This window comes from Taudactylus pleione, unplaced genomic scaffold (assembly GCF_031769625.1).
Source record: "Taudactylus pleione unplaced genomic scaffold, aTauple2 ptg000065l, whole genome shotgun sequence".
NCBI classification, from domain to species: Eukaryota; Metazoa; Chordata; class Amphibia; order Anura; family Myobatrachidae; genus Taudactylus; species Taudactylus pleione.
This window is the reverse complement of record NW_028284467.1, coordinates 4,575,828-4,589,564: the sequence shown is the minus strand read 5'-3', so window position 1 is coordinate 4,589,564 and position 13,737 is coordinate 4,575,828. Positions and strand designations below refer to the sequence as shown.

Genomic DNA, 13,737 nt, shown 5'->3' with positions numbered 1-13,737 from the left:
CTCAACAAGGGACGTCCGTTCTGGGTTCCAAATTGGGTCCTGTTGACAACGGACGCCAGTCTTCGGGGCTGGGGAGCAGTTTCGGGTCCACACTTGTTCCAGGGCAGGTGGACGCCGACAGAAGCGGAGCTTCCAATAAATATCTTGGAACTCCGTGCGGTCTTCAATGCTCTCCAGCAGGCACAGCGGTTTCTCCAGGGTCGCCCGGTGCAGGTCCAGTCGGACAACGCTACCACCGTGGCCTACATAAACAGGCAAGGAGGAACTCGCAGTCGGGCGGCTCTCGTAGAGGTCTCTCGGATCCTGGTTTGGGCGGAGCGCAATCTTCCGGCCATATCAGCGGTCTTCATCCCGGGAGTGCTCAATTGGGAGGCGGACTTTCTAAGTCGCCAGGACGTTCATCCGGGGGAATGGTCCCTGCACCCGGACGTTTTTCAACTACTGGTGGACAGGTGGGGTCTTCCAGAAATCGACCTCATGGCGTCCCGGCACAACAACAAGTTGCCGGTGTACGGGTCTCGCACAAGAGACGAAGGGGCGTCTCTGGTGGATGCTCTGTCCGTCCGGTGGACGTTCCGGTTCGCATACCTGTTCCCTCCGGTCTCCCTTCTTCCACGGGTAATCCGGAAATTCAAACAGGAAGGAGGGACGCTCCTGTTGATAGCTCCCGCGTGGCCCAGACGGCACTGGTTCTCAGACCTTCAGGGTCTGTCCGTGGACATTCCTCTGCGGTTGCCGCTACGACCGGACCTTCTGTCTCAGGGTCCTTGCCTTCACCCGGACCTGACTCGGCTGTCTTTGACGGCGTGGCTGTTGAGACGGCCATGCTGAGGTCCCGGGGGTTTTCCAGCTCTGTGGTGCGTACCATGTTACGAGCTCGGAAACCGTCTTCCGCGAGGATATACCATCGCGTGTGGCATACGTTCTTCCAGTGGTGTCGACCGAGAGGTTATGCACCGCGGGAGTTTCGTCTGTCTCGGATTCTCGCCTTCCTGCAAGCGGGACTAGATCATGGGCTTCGCCTTGCTTCTTTGAAGGTACAGGTTTCGGCCCTATCTGTCTGGTTTCACCGTAGGATTGCTACAATCCCGGATGTGCGCACCTTTATGCAGGGTGTTCTCCGCATTCAGCCGCCCTTTGTTCCACCTGTGGCGCCTTGGGATTTGGCTGTGGTCCTGAGGGCTCTCCAAGGACCGCCGTTTGAACCACTGGGCTCAGTGGATCTTAAATGGCTAACAGCTAAGACTGTTTTCCTTCTGGCCATTGCTTCGGCCAGACGTGTTTCTGAGTTAGGGGCTCTTTCTTGTAGACCCCCTTTCTTGGTTTTTTATGGGAACAGGGCAGTGCTCCGCACTCGGCCCGAGTTTCTTCCCAAAGTTATTTCCCAGTTTCATATTAACGAGGAAATAGTTGTTCCGGCCTTTAACTCACCGGGTCTTTCCGTGGGTGAGGCCTCTTTGGATGTTGTGCGGGCCTTAAGGACTTATGTTGACCGCACTTCTTCGTTTAGGAAGTCGGACGCTTTGTTTGTCCTCTTTGGCTTCCGTAAAAAGGGTTGGCCTGCTTCAAAGCAAACTTTGGCAGCCTGGATCCGTATGGCTATTTCTGAAGCTTATCTTCATGAAGGCCTACCGGTCCCTCCTTCTCTGAAGGCTCATTCCACTAGGTCTGTGGGTCCTTCGTGGGCAGCTCGACGTGGTGCCTCGGCAGTTCAGATCTGCAAGGCTGCTACGTGGTCTTCTGTCCATACCTTCGTGAGGTATTACAGGTTTGACACCTTCGCCTCTCAGGATGCTTCCTTCGGGCGGCGGATTCTCCTTTCTGCACAGGAGCGTCCCCACCCTTAAAGGATACTGCTTTGGGACATCCCCAAGGTATCCTGTGGATACCCTATGGACCCTGAAGTAGAAAATATGAGATATGGTAAGAACTTACCCTTGTTATCTCTATTTCTACGAAGTCCATAGGGTTCCACAGGACTCCCGCCCTGTCGCACCTGTGCTGCAGATGGGCTTTGCTCTGGTCACCGGTTTTCCGTCTCCCTCTGGTGAGAATGTGATTCTTGTATGTGTCCAGATCTTTGTTCTCTCTCTTCCTTCTCCTCCTCCGGCCTATGGCTTGGTAACTAACTGAGGTGCCTTGGCCCGGGGGCGGGGTATAGGAGGGGGACCTAGTGCATCCTGGGAGGCTGAAAGCTTAACTCTTTGGTGCCCTGCGACTGACGTCACACCTATACCCCAAGGTATCCTGTGGAACCCTATGGACTTCGTAGAAATAGAGATAACAAGGGTAAGTTCTTACCATATCTCATATTTTCTTAATAAGTAAAAGTATAAGCTAGATAAGATGAAACCTAGTTGTCTCTTTAATTTTTCCATTTTGTTTTGAGGATAGTAGAAAGAAGAAGGGAGAGATAGAGAAGGAAAGTGTGGAAAATAGAGGAGTGGGTGAGAGTTTGGAGGATAAGAAAAGTGTCAAGATTAGCAGTATATATGCATAAGGACCAGGCACATGAAATACAGTGGGATGTAATTTCCGGTTGGGGTCAAACATTGTCAGGATAAATGAGATTGCAGCCATTGTGTGGGTTGGAAGCACGTAAGTATCAGGTATCTTACATCCTTGGGTTGAGAGTTGATGTAATTTTCCCAAGTGTTGAAAAATGTCTTAATACAAAGGGCCTGATTCAGACCCACTCGCAAGCGGCTGTCCGCTCGCAAGTGGGTCGATGGTGTGCACTGCGCATGCGCACGACGGCGGGAGCTCCTTCATGCGCCAGACGCGACGAGCGAAGGACTTTCCTTCGCTCGTTGTGTCTGATCAAAGGGGGCGTGCTGTCGATGTTGATTGACAGCACGCCCCCTTTGGTGGGCGTGCCTCCCTGACGGGGGCGTTCCCAAGGGAACGCCTACCGTCAGAAGCCGGCCCACTGACATCACTAGTGATGTCAGTGGGAGTGATTTTGGCTCTGATAGAGCCAAAATCATTCTGGGCTTTGCGGTTGAGAAACTCAACCGCAGGCTCCGGCTCGCAGTGGCGATGGTCGCGATGGTCAAGACCATCGCGGCCATCAACCTGCACGCTCGTATAGGCTGTGGGTGGTGACCCACAGCTATACGAGCGTCCAGGAGGACGCTCCATAATTATGGAGGACGGCCCTCATTCAGAGCGTGCGCTCTGCTCAGAGCGTGCGGCTCTGAATGAGGGCCAAAGTTCCTTCTGGAGGGAAGCTTCTGTCCAATCCATCTTAAATATGAAAAAAGTTTTTCCTCAAAAAGATTAAAGGAAGGTGGGAGGGGAGATAGCCATTGCTGCAGGAGACTTTTACGGGCGACATTAGATATTATGGTAAGTATTGTCCTAATACTTGGTGTTAGGTGGGTATCAGGATCCAAGAACCCCAACACTGCCCATCCGGGATATATATATATATATTTTTTTTTTTTTTAAATTATCCCATCCTTGTTAATACGTGCTGATTGGTCAGTGAGGTGAGTTGATCTCCCAATTCTAGCACTAGTGAGCTTTTGCAATTTCGAAAAAGTCAATTATATACAGTAAATTCTGAGTAAAAGACTAATTGCAATCTAAATTTAATATTATATACCATATAAACATTGCTTTTGTGTTATTACATTAGCTGTTGAGTCAAGATATCCCAGTAAGGCTTCTCAAGAATGTATTGGGCATGTCCAAACGTGGCCTGTTTCACACACTCTTTAATAGTCATGAGCAATTAATTATAGCTGCTAACTTGAAGCTGAATATTTTAGAAACTATAGAGCTGTAACACAGTATTTATAATAAGTTATGGGTTGTCTGTTCAGATGCCTGTTTTGTGCAGCTGTGTGTTGGTAACAGCGTTGCTTTAGCCTACTATTGCACCATCCACAATTCTGACTACATTATCTTAAGTACTAGGGGTGCTCATATTTCCTGGTAATCTCTCTCACTATTGCACCCCTCCAGCTTGTCATTATGTACGCCAACAGGGTTTTTGTTCAACCAACACTTTTCCAACTGGCTTGCGCCTCAAACTTGTTAGTATGCAAACTGTTATGAGAATATGTCTCTCATTAATCTTCATCTCCAATCACTGTATGTGTGCCGTTTACCATTTACAGCTGCAAACAATGTTGATTTCCTATAAACCCTAAAGGATGAATAAAATTGAAATCTAAATTCAGCTGATAAAGATTATGATGATTTGTTTTCTTGCTTTGTTTCCAGGCTAGGAATGAGCCAGATGTTTATGAAACGAGTGATTTACCAGAAGATGATCAGGCAGAGTTTGATGCGGTAAGGCTACTACTTGTTTTGTTTTTTAACTTGTAACTAACGTTGCACACTTCTCTATGATTTCTAGTCCAATAGAAAAATCTGACTGCAGGCAATAGCAAGTGGAAGCCTATACTCCCATGTATGATGGGATTTAAACGCTCCAAAGTTTTTCCCTGACCCCTTACTAGCAAAAATTTTCAAATTCTGAAAGGTTTTGAACATTCTCCTGAAGATAATTTGACTCCTTCATAGAATTATTTTGGAGTCTCATAAATGAGCTTAGATACTGTGGAACTCCAGTTAAATGGTTTTTTTTTGCACAGCTGTAGGGCTAGCATGAGAACAGTGTTCTGGTCTTTACATATCGGCCTGTTATGAGGATTTAAGCTCCATGTAGTAGGTCATCGATTTCTAAGGGGGTATCCAATTTGCTCCAAAATTTTTGGCCATAAAAAACGGGGGGCTTTCGCCGATGTTTTTTTTTTTTCCCGACAATTTTTTTATCGTGCTATCTAATTAAACCTAGTTTATTACGCCCGAAAATTTTCTGTTTTTCTCACGAAAATACATAGGATCCGAAAAAAGTTGCGGACCTATGTATTTTCTCTACTGCGATCGGGTGAAAAATACCTCATCGGGGGTTTGGTTTCGCCTGCCTGAGGCAGGCAAAGCAAAATCTCTGATAAGTGCCGGCTTCGGGGCTAATTGGATAACCCCGGGCAAGGTAATTAGCCGCTGTAATTTACCACGCCTAATTGGATACCCCCGCTAGTGTTAAGCATCATCGTTGTCATTTGCATCATAGAACCATGGGCCACACAACATATGTCCTGAATGTTGTATTTACTCATATGCTGCTTGTGTTCATGTTTCTTATCCATTTCTTGTGGGCTTCCTGCAACACACCGCATTAATGTGCTAGATCCCTACTAGTCACTGTACTGATTAGATGCAAGGACAGCGGCTGTGAAATCCAGCCACCTACTTTTAGCTATATAATCCTTGATAGGAGTCAGCAGTAAGTAAAATGGGTTCATGCCAGTGGAAAAATACACAAATAATTCATAAGGGATTGATCTAGGGAAGAGAACAAAATGCCTTACAACCCAATGCCCGCTTGTCAAGACATTTACTGTAAATAACATTGATTTTTTTTTTGTTTAATCTTTTTACCAGAGTTTTTTATTTTTTTTTTATTTATTTTGTGATAAATGTTTCCCATCTCTGAACTGGAGTTGTTGTGTTATGGTGCGTACACACAGTCAGATATAACAGGATGTAATGAACCATTGAGGATATCGATCATATCGTTATCTTTCATATCGCCCTGTTTTCGGGCCCTTCCAACCCCCCAAACGATGGTCGATGCACGGATAATCGATATCTACCATCGTCCGTGCATGCAGGCCAACCTGGTCAATAGCGACCAGGTTACCCTGGTTACTATAGGGACCTGCGATCGTTGATCGTGGGTTGTTATAGTCGTTTGGGAGGTTGGTGCGTGTGCAGGATGTTCGTTATCGAACAGCAGGACGATCAGACAATGATATCTGATCGCTCCGTGTGTACAGAGTTTTACTGACATTGACTGCTGCCTGCTCACAATATTTCAAGTCATATATCGAACCCATGCATAATTTTTAATTCTAATTCAACACTATTGTAATTCCACTACTGAATTATTTGTGTTGGGTTACGATTATATTAAAATGTTTTGCTTAGTAAGGTTTAGACCGTTTGGCGTCTAAACAATGTTGTCTGCAATCAATGTAGGAATGTACAAAATGTTACAATTGTTCAAACTAAGCAAGCTCTTCATTTCCCAGAGAACAAAGGCTCTAGATGTCTGCATCCTCTACTGCAGAATCAGTGGCTTTAAAAGACCAGTAAGCATCTGAATGCATATCAGTCCATTAGAATAAAGCAACTATATCACTTGTATATGTTGGCATACCCTGACAGAACATAGGCTGTTTGAGTACATGCAGTGGGGCTCCTAGTTATTTCATTGAGTGTAAGAGAATAGGATATTTCTGATGGAATATATCGCATCAGGGATGGCAACCTTGTTTGTTTGTTCTAGCACCCCCTTTCCCCCCCTGCACTAGTACTCCAGCAAAGTTCCCTCATGTAGCTCACCCATGTCTCACATATAGTTTTAGTTTGGGATATTTTGGTTTACTTCTTCTTTTTCGTTTCTGCTTTGAGTGGATCTCTTAACCAAATTAATGTTTTGTTTTAAGGCCTGTTATTTGGGCTGGCCAATATTGTTCTAATCGTGTGTGTGTGTGCGTGCGTGCGTGCGTGCGTGCTTTTTTTAGTTTTTTCCTAGCCAAAAAAAAAATAATATAACCTGACTAATGAGCACTTACCAATAATGGAAATTATATCCCAAAGCCATCATTATAATGCTAGGATATGCTACCTTGCAAATTCCTCCTACTGTATCACTTCTCCTAAGTGTTTTCTTCTACAACCAAACTTCCATGCATGCCATGTTTTTTTGACCATTAATACCCCTTCCACACTACAAGCTATATAAACCCGGCTTATTGCACGTGTGCAGCAACCCGGGTTACTGTGCATTGTGAAAGGGACAGGCTGAAATAACCTGGGTCAAGGACCTGGTATTTCAACCTTGGACACAAGAAGTGTTGAACGTGTGCTCAACCCAGCTCGCAGGGCAATGTGAACGTGTAACCCGGGTCCTGTTCACTGCATAGGAAGAGCCAGTGCTTGGAGATGAGATCATGTCCAAGCGCCGGCTCACCACGTGATGGCAATGAGGTCATTGACCCACCATTAGCAGCGGGTTGGGCCTCCAGTATGAAAGGTGTCGTACCCGGTATGAGCATGTGAACAAAATTCTGGATATGACCCGGCACACAGATGTGTAAGGGTATTAGTAAAGTACAAATGCAGGAGAGGGCAGATGTGTCCAGAGCTTGCAGTGAGCACTCTGCACCCTGGGAGTGTCTCTAATCACACGCCAGTAAGTGTTTTGCCATCACTTCATGTAATGAGGCACTGTGAGGTAAGCAGATTGTAAGCTAAGATAGTGTAAAACACCACTATAGATACTTTGGGCGGAATTCAATTGTTTATTCCCCCCTTCGCACCCGACGGAGCTATTCTATTGTTGCTCCTGTCGGGTGCAATCAGCTGCTAGCGCTCAATTTCAGCTCGCAGCCCCAGAGGGGTGCGGGCTGAAATCGGCGAAAAGTGTCCTGTTTGGGCGCCCAAACGGCACTTTTCGCGATCGCGCCCAGCACTTTGGTCGGGGTTAGCCGTTTTACGCGGCTAAACACGACCACTTTGGGTGCGATCAGCGTGAAACGCTGGCACAATTGAATAGCGGCCCTCGATCTCCTGTCACTTTAGACGGGAGATGCGGGCCGCAAAATCAATTGAATTCCGCCCTTTGAGTACTTCCTTAGTGAGGCTAATGACATTGACATATACTGTAGTTTTATTCCAGCAGTGTTATAAATAGTCTATAACCAATTCCCTGTTTACTAAAATTCATCATTAAGTTTCAGTTGATCCTGCCAGCCTCAACATTTCTAGGGCTCACTGACATACTTTAATTCCCTGTGTGGAAATTATTGCAGACGCCATGTAAGAATATGTTGGTATATGCAAAGGATTCTTACATCAAAGAACTTCCTTTTGCATTTCTTGGCAGTTTTTATCTTGACTTAATAACAGCAATGCTCCGTATTTTCCCATATTGGAAGTGATGCATCTATGCCATGCTGTCTCTAGTCTATATTCCTTCTCGTGCAGGAATAACATCATCACCATGCTTATTTTTGTGATCACTTTTATTTTGCTCTAATGATGGGGTCACACAGCCAACAATCAAAATGTTGCCACTTTAGCCCTATATTCAGTATTTTCTTTGATCTACACTTGTTACATGAGCCCTGAGATTGAGATGGAAGCCATTAAATTGGTGGTAATCCAGATCTGTTTTACTATATCCACCCCTAACTGGGAATTGTATATGTTTCGTGACACTACCCCCGCTGCCTGGTAGTTGCATACAGCGCATATTGTATTGCTTTGGGACACCATACACATATGTTGAATTGTTTTAAAATATGTTGCACTGTTACAAATTTTTCTAACACTCTCACCCTCCCCTTTTTAACCACCTCGCCTGGATACTAGTTTGCACAAGTAAGACCACTCATGCTTCTTTTTTTGCATGCTTTTTGTGTATTAAAAATAATTGCATGCAATCAGATTTTCTATAATCGCAGCTGATTTATTTTAAACCCTCAATGTTGTAATCTCTACTGCTGTTATCTAGGATGTTTACATCTCTATAATTCTATCTGACTTTCATGTGTGACCGAAGCATGTTTGATTTCTCAAATCATCCATCATTAATATAATGTAAATATGCTCATTATGATCCTTTGGTAATTTGTTGCTGTTTTGTTATAACAATGAAATAATGATTACTAGTAAATAGCAATGTTTGGTGCCGTCAGAGACGCAGTGGATGAATGTAAGTGAGTAGGACATAAAGTTTCCCCAGCCACTGGCTACACTAACATGTCAGGAGGCCTTGTGTCCTTGCATCCATATGCACCAATTTATTGCTGTAAGTTTACAGAGGATTATTACTAAGAAGGGATCAGGGCTACAATCTCAAATTGAGATGTTGTTTAAAGCCTTGCACACATGCATGCCGTGGTCTGAAATAGTTGATGTGCTGCCACTGCCTGTTGGTTCTAAATTACACGTATGCAGATTCTAATTTATACTGTCTCAGAATATAATGCCTATTCAAGTATCTCACGCACAGGAAAGATTGTGCCCTGTATAGTAAACCTTGTAACATTGAGGATTCAATAAAAAATTGTAAGAGTACATGATCACAAGAAAGAGAAATTACCGTAAGGACTTAAAAATAAAGCACCATGTACTGTTCCTCCAGCATAGCTTTTCAAGCAATACTGTAGTTGTTGCCATACTCCAGCAAATACTCCATGATTTAGAGAGAACCATATGCAGCTGTCCTAACTCTGCTTGAGTCAGGCAGCACAATGCGTTATGCTCACTCCTGTGGGGCTTCCTCGCTGCTTCACAGCTTCCCTGCCTCACAAGGAGATAGGCATCAAATGAAGGGAGCTTTCTGGGAGCAAGCATAATGAGGTATGTTTACCGACATTTACATACACTGGGTGGATTAACTATAGAAAAGCTCAGATATTTATTACACCTGCACAGACCAAAACGCTCCAGCTAAATAATGATTTATCTAAGAGGTGGTCCTGTTTAAATTAAGGTATATTCTGCACAAAAGCATATTGTGTTTGCATAAATAGAAGTTAGGACTAGAACAGTGACATCACAGAATATATTTCATGTCACTGTGTATATAAATGGATACAATGTTTGAAACCTTAATTCTTATTTCAGGCTTTGTAGCACATTCATTTCCCCTAGTCCTGATCCCTTCTTAGTAGTAATCTGCTGTAAAATTAGAGCAGGGATGGGGAACCTCAGGCGTGGGGGCCTTACAAGGGCCGCGGAAACATTTGGTCTGGCCCTCGGAGCTATTTCTGGCTAGCAGGGTACCTATAATGGCACCCTGCAGCCAGAATCTATGCAGCAGTGCCACCTGGACCGCTTAGGACGCTTCAGACGGTTACAATGCTGCCCTTACATCCTGAGGATGCTCCGAGCATTGCTGTAATCATCGGTGATTGTGACCCCTACCCTGTGTGATGTCACAAGGAGGGGGCGTGGCCTGCACCGGGCCGCAAAAAATGTTATATATATCAAAATGGCCCTCAGCAGCAAAAAGGTTCCCCACTCCTAAATTAGAGAAACAATTTGGTGCACATGGGTACATCGGAAGTACTGTATGTTGAAAACATAACATTTCCTTTACTTTCTGGGGACCATTATCATCCAACGACCAACACAGACTGTGATTATAAGTGCATGTATATATGAGAACAAAGATGCTTTTTTTTTTTTTATTTTAAATACGTGACATTTAAAGTACTGATTTCTATCAAACAGTATTTCAAACAAGATCTACCCTCTTAATTGTGTATTTTGTTTGTACATGTCATGTTCACTCAGTCTTATGGCTCACAGTCGTCTTTTGTGTTGGTCATTTTACTCATAACCTGTTACCCCAAAAATAGATTTCCCTGATAGGGAGCTGCAGCTGGAAAGAACAAATAGATAAATAAGTACAGTCTTAAGAGTATTTGCTGTTAACTACACTACAGATCTTTTCTAGCTGCCTGGTGTCAAGATTAATGGTGGTAAAAATCTCTGTTCCAGACGTTGTTTCAGAATATACTATAAATGATGATCTGGTGACTGAAAAGCCCATGACATATGGATTACTAGAGGTTATCATACAGTCCTTGGGTGACCACTCTGATCTGCTTATGGGTGACATTTGCATCCCTCCCATAAGGAAATAAATAGTTTAGTATGGGGTCAAGATGATCATTTAGTAGTATTTATCACTGAACCTTCCTTTTTATGGGATAAATGGCACCCAAACCATGCCAGGAATGTGTCCCAGATCCCATGTGATGGAAACAAGCCATGTGCCATACTTAATCCTGTGTGGTTCTCCTGAACGTGGTGAGGGAGGATTTGTCTGACTATGATACCTACTTCCACTGCTAGATAGCCCATTGTCTGTGCACTTACTCTGCAGAACTAGCAAACGTACATTGCCAAGTATAATGAGTGGTGCAACCCAGCTCTGATAATCCTGCTCTGTGCAGTACTCATCTGACTTTATTTATTGATGACTGCTTCTGGCCTTGCACTTATTATTAATACACTCATATCTTCATCCATGAGTATTGTGCGCACTGTTGACATATTATAGATGGTTTTCTCCCTCAGAGCTCCATGCAGACATCTGCTTATTACTGTAGATCATGAAATATTAGTAAGTAGAACTGTCTTGCCATATGCACCCCAAGAATTATCCTCTTCCTAAGGCACGGAAGTCTTCTGTTGAAACCAAGATGATAGGAGAGCAGAGCAATTGTTTTGCATGGTTTATGTTGGGATGTTTGCATTGTTAATGCATGAGCCACACCTGTATAGAAAACCATACTTTCCATGCTTTGGGGTCCAACATTTACCTTGGTGTTTCCATTTTTTAAATTGTCTGCTTCCGGTAAATGTTGTCCAGTGGAGAGTGAGCACCATGGTTATGGTATAAATATAACACAGTGGACTGTAGGACATGTTAGCAGTTTAGTTACGAGTGCTTAAGAAACTTTTTATTTCTGTGTACTAGGAGGCAAGAAAGCATAAAGAGAAGACCTCTACCCCTTCCACATCGCAAACCCGGCTCTGACCCGAGATTTTGAACACTGGTCCAACCCAGCTGTGACCCGGGGCAGACCCCTTTCACACTGCACCTCCGACTAGGGATATGCCCTGGTTGGCCCTGTTCATACTGAACCCGGGTCAGCCATGTAAATCCCTATGTATGACATTAAAAATTTACTTTTTCATGCTCACAAAGATAAGATCACGAAAGGGAACACAACGGTGGGGTGGGGACTGCTCACAGCTTAGCAGGAATCATGGTTGATGATTACCACTGTGTAGCATTGAGTTCATGAGTGTTTGGGCTTTACTGCTATTTGATCCAGCCAGTGAGAGCATGCTGCAGCTTCTGGCAACATAGTGTACAGTTCACTTCATAACTCCAATTAGCCATCACTGTAATGACAGTAGTGGTATTAACCCCTTTCAGACTGCCGGAATGCTGCCTCTGCTGTTGTCTGCAGTTTGCTGCCAGTGTGTCTGGCTGCTGACATCATCAAGTGAGACCCAGGAACATCAGTGGTGTTTGCTGAGTCCCGGGTTGGATAACCCGGGTAGGTCCTGTTCACACTGCACTTCACTTCACCCCGGCTTTTTCCCGTGTTCAACCCTGCTCAATTGCAGGGTTGAAATGCCAGGTTGCTCGACCCGGGAATTTGTTTGTTGGCGCTTTCACACTGCACCTAAATCCAAGGTTATTTTTGCGATGTTAAAGGCGTATAACCTGCTGCATGCATATAATTTGCCATCATCCCCGAGGAGAAAATAATGCTTTTTACAATTGTTTTTATCTCCATCCTGTCTGATCAACATTGCAGTTTTAAGTCAGAAACTGTGGTCATTAATCTTTTTTTTTATTTTTTTTTTATTTTTTTTTAAATGGCGGTGCATATTATGTTATAGTGCCCCAGCTTATCTCACCAGGTTCAATTAACCCTTCTGCTAGCAAAATTTCATTGCACTGCTCTAATAACTTGTTACAGCTTTCATCAAACTTCGCTTGCTGCAACTAATTCTGTCTATTTAATTACCTGGCAGCTACCATCATTTTCATACTTTGTTATAGATGTTACTAAAATCACCTAATCTACTCCTATTCCCCATTCTTGGCTCCATTCCTAAAGCATTATTACAACATATTTATTAAAATAAAATAATTTTGGTGTGAGCTATTTAGCAGGTGAGTTGTATGGCTAGAACAACACCTGCAAATCCTGAGGCTATATTTACTAAAGTGTGGGTTTTAGAAGTGGAGATGTTGCCCAATCAGATTCTACTTATATTTATCTAGCACCTTATAGAAGATAATAGCTAGAATCTGATTAGTTGCTATCATCTCCACTTCTAAAAACCCTATCATCTCCACTTCTAAAAACCCGCACGTTAGTAAATCTACCCCCTAGTGTCTAGAATGAACGCTGCTATATTTCAATAGGCCAGAAATCTATGCTTACAGTTTACATGGATCGTTTGATTTAAATAAATCCTAGTGACCATATATAAAGATTGTGATGCAGTTTTTACACACCCATACACTAGCGACAGATTGCCGCAATTCCCCGATCCCCAGGCGCCGAGGTCAGGGCATTGGTGCAATCCAACATGTTGGATTTCACTGACTTGCCGATCATGATCCAAATATGATTGTGATGAGCAAATCGGATATTTTTAACAATAGAATTTCACCCAAATCCCTGTCGGCATTTTCAACCTGCGGATCGGTGACTTGGCTAACCTATGTATGGGGCCCATTAAAAGAAAGTTCTTCCACACCCTCTATTCTGAATGCTTGAATCGGGCAGCTACTGTGAGCTTATTGTAAAGTTGTTGCATGTTTATTTGTCTAATATCAATTCTTTCTTTTTTTTGTTTTTCCTTTTAACTATTTGTTTTATATTTCACTCACCTCTTGGGGAAAAACTGCAAGGAGCTGGTAAGAAGCCTGCTGTTCTATCTGCTTCTCTACGTGCTGTGCTTGGGCTGTTTTTTTATTCTTGTTTCTGCAATATCGCCATAAGCTTCTATGTTCTACTAATACTAGAGTTTTTAGTTGCAGCAAATTGTATCCCTGTGCAGAAACTTGGATTTAAGAAAATGTCATGTGACTATTCTGGATTGTCAACG

The 13,737-nt window shown here is 43.7% G+C and overlaps 1 protein-coding gene across 1 annotated transcript in view; it reads left to right on the top strand.

The window, feature by feature from the left end:
* DCTN2 (dynactin subunit 2) overlaps positions 1-13,737 on the top strand; it is a 65,697-nt gene that overhangs the window by 13,975 nt on the left and 37,985 nt on the right. Inside the window, exon 2 of the mRNA XM_088465903.1 lies at positions 4,231-4,299. Coding sequence (XP_088322029.1) covers positions 4,231-4,299 — 69 coding nt within the window. The remainder of the gene's footprint in view (positions 1-4,230; positions 4,300-13,737) is intronic.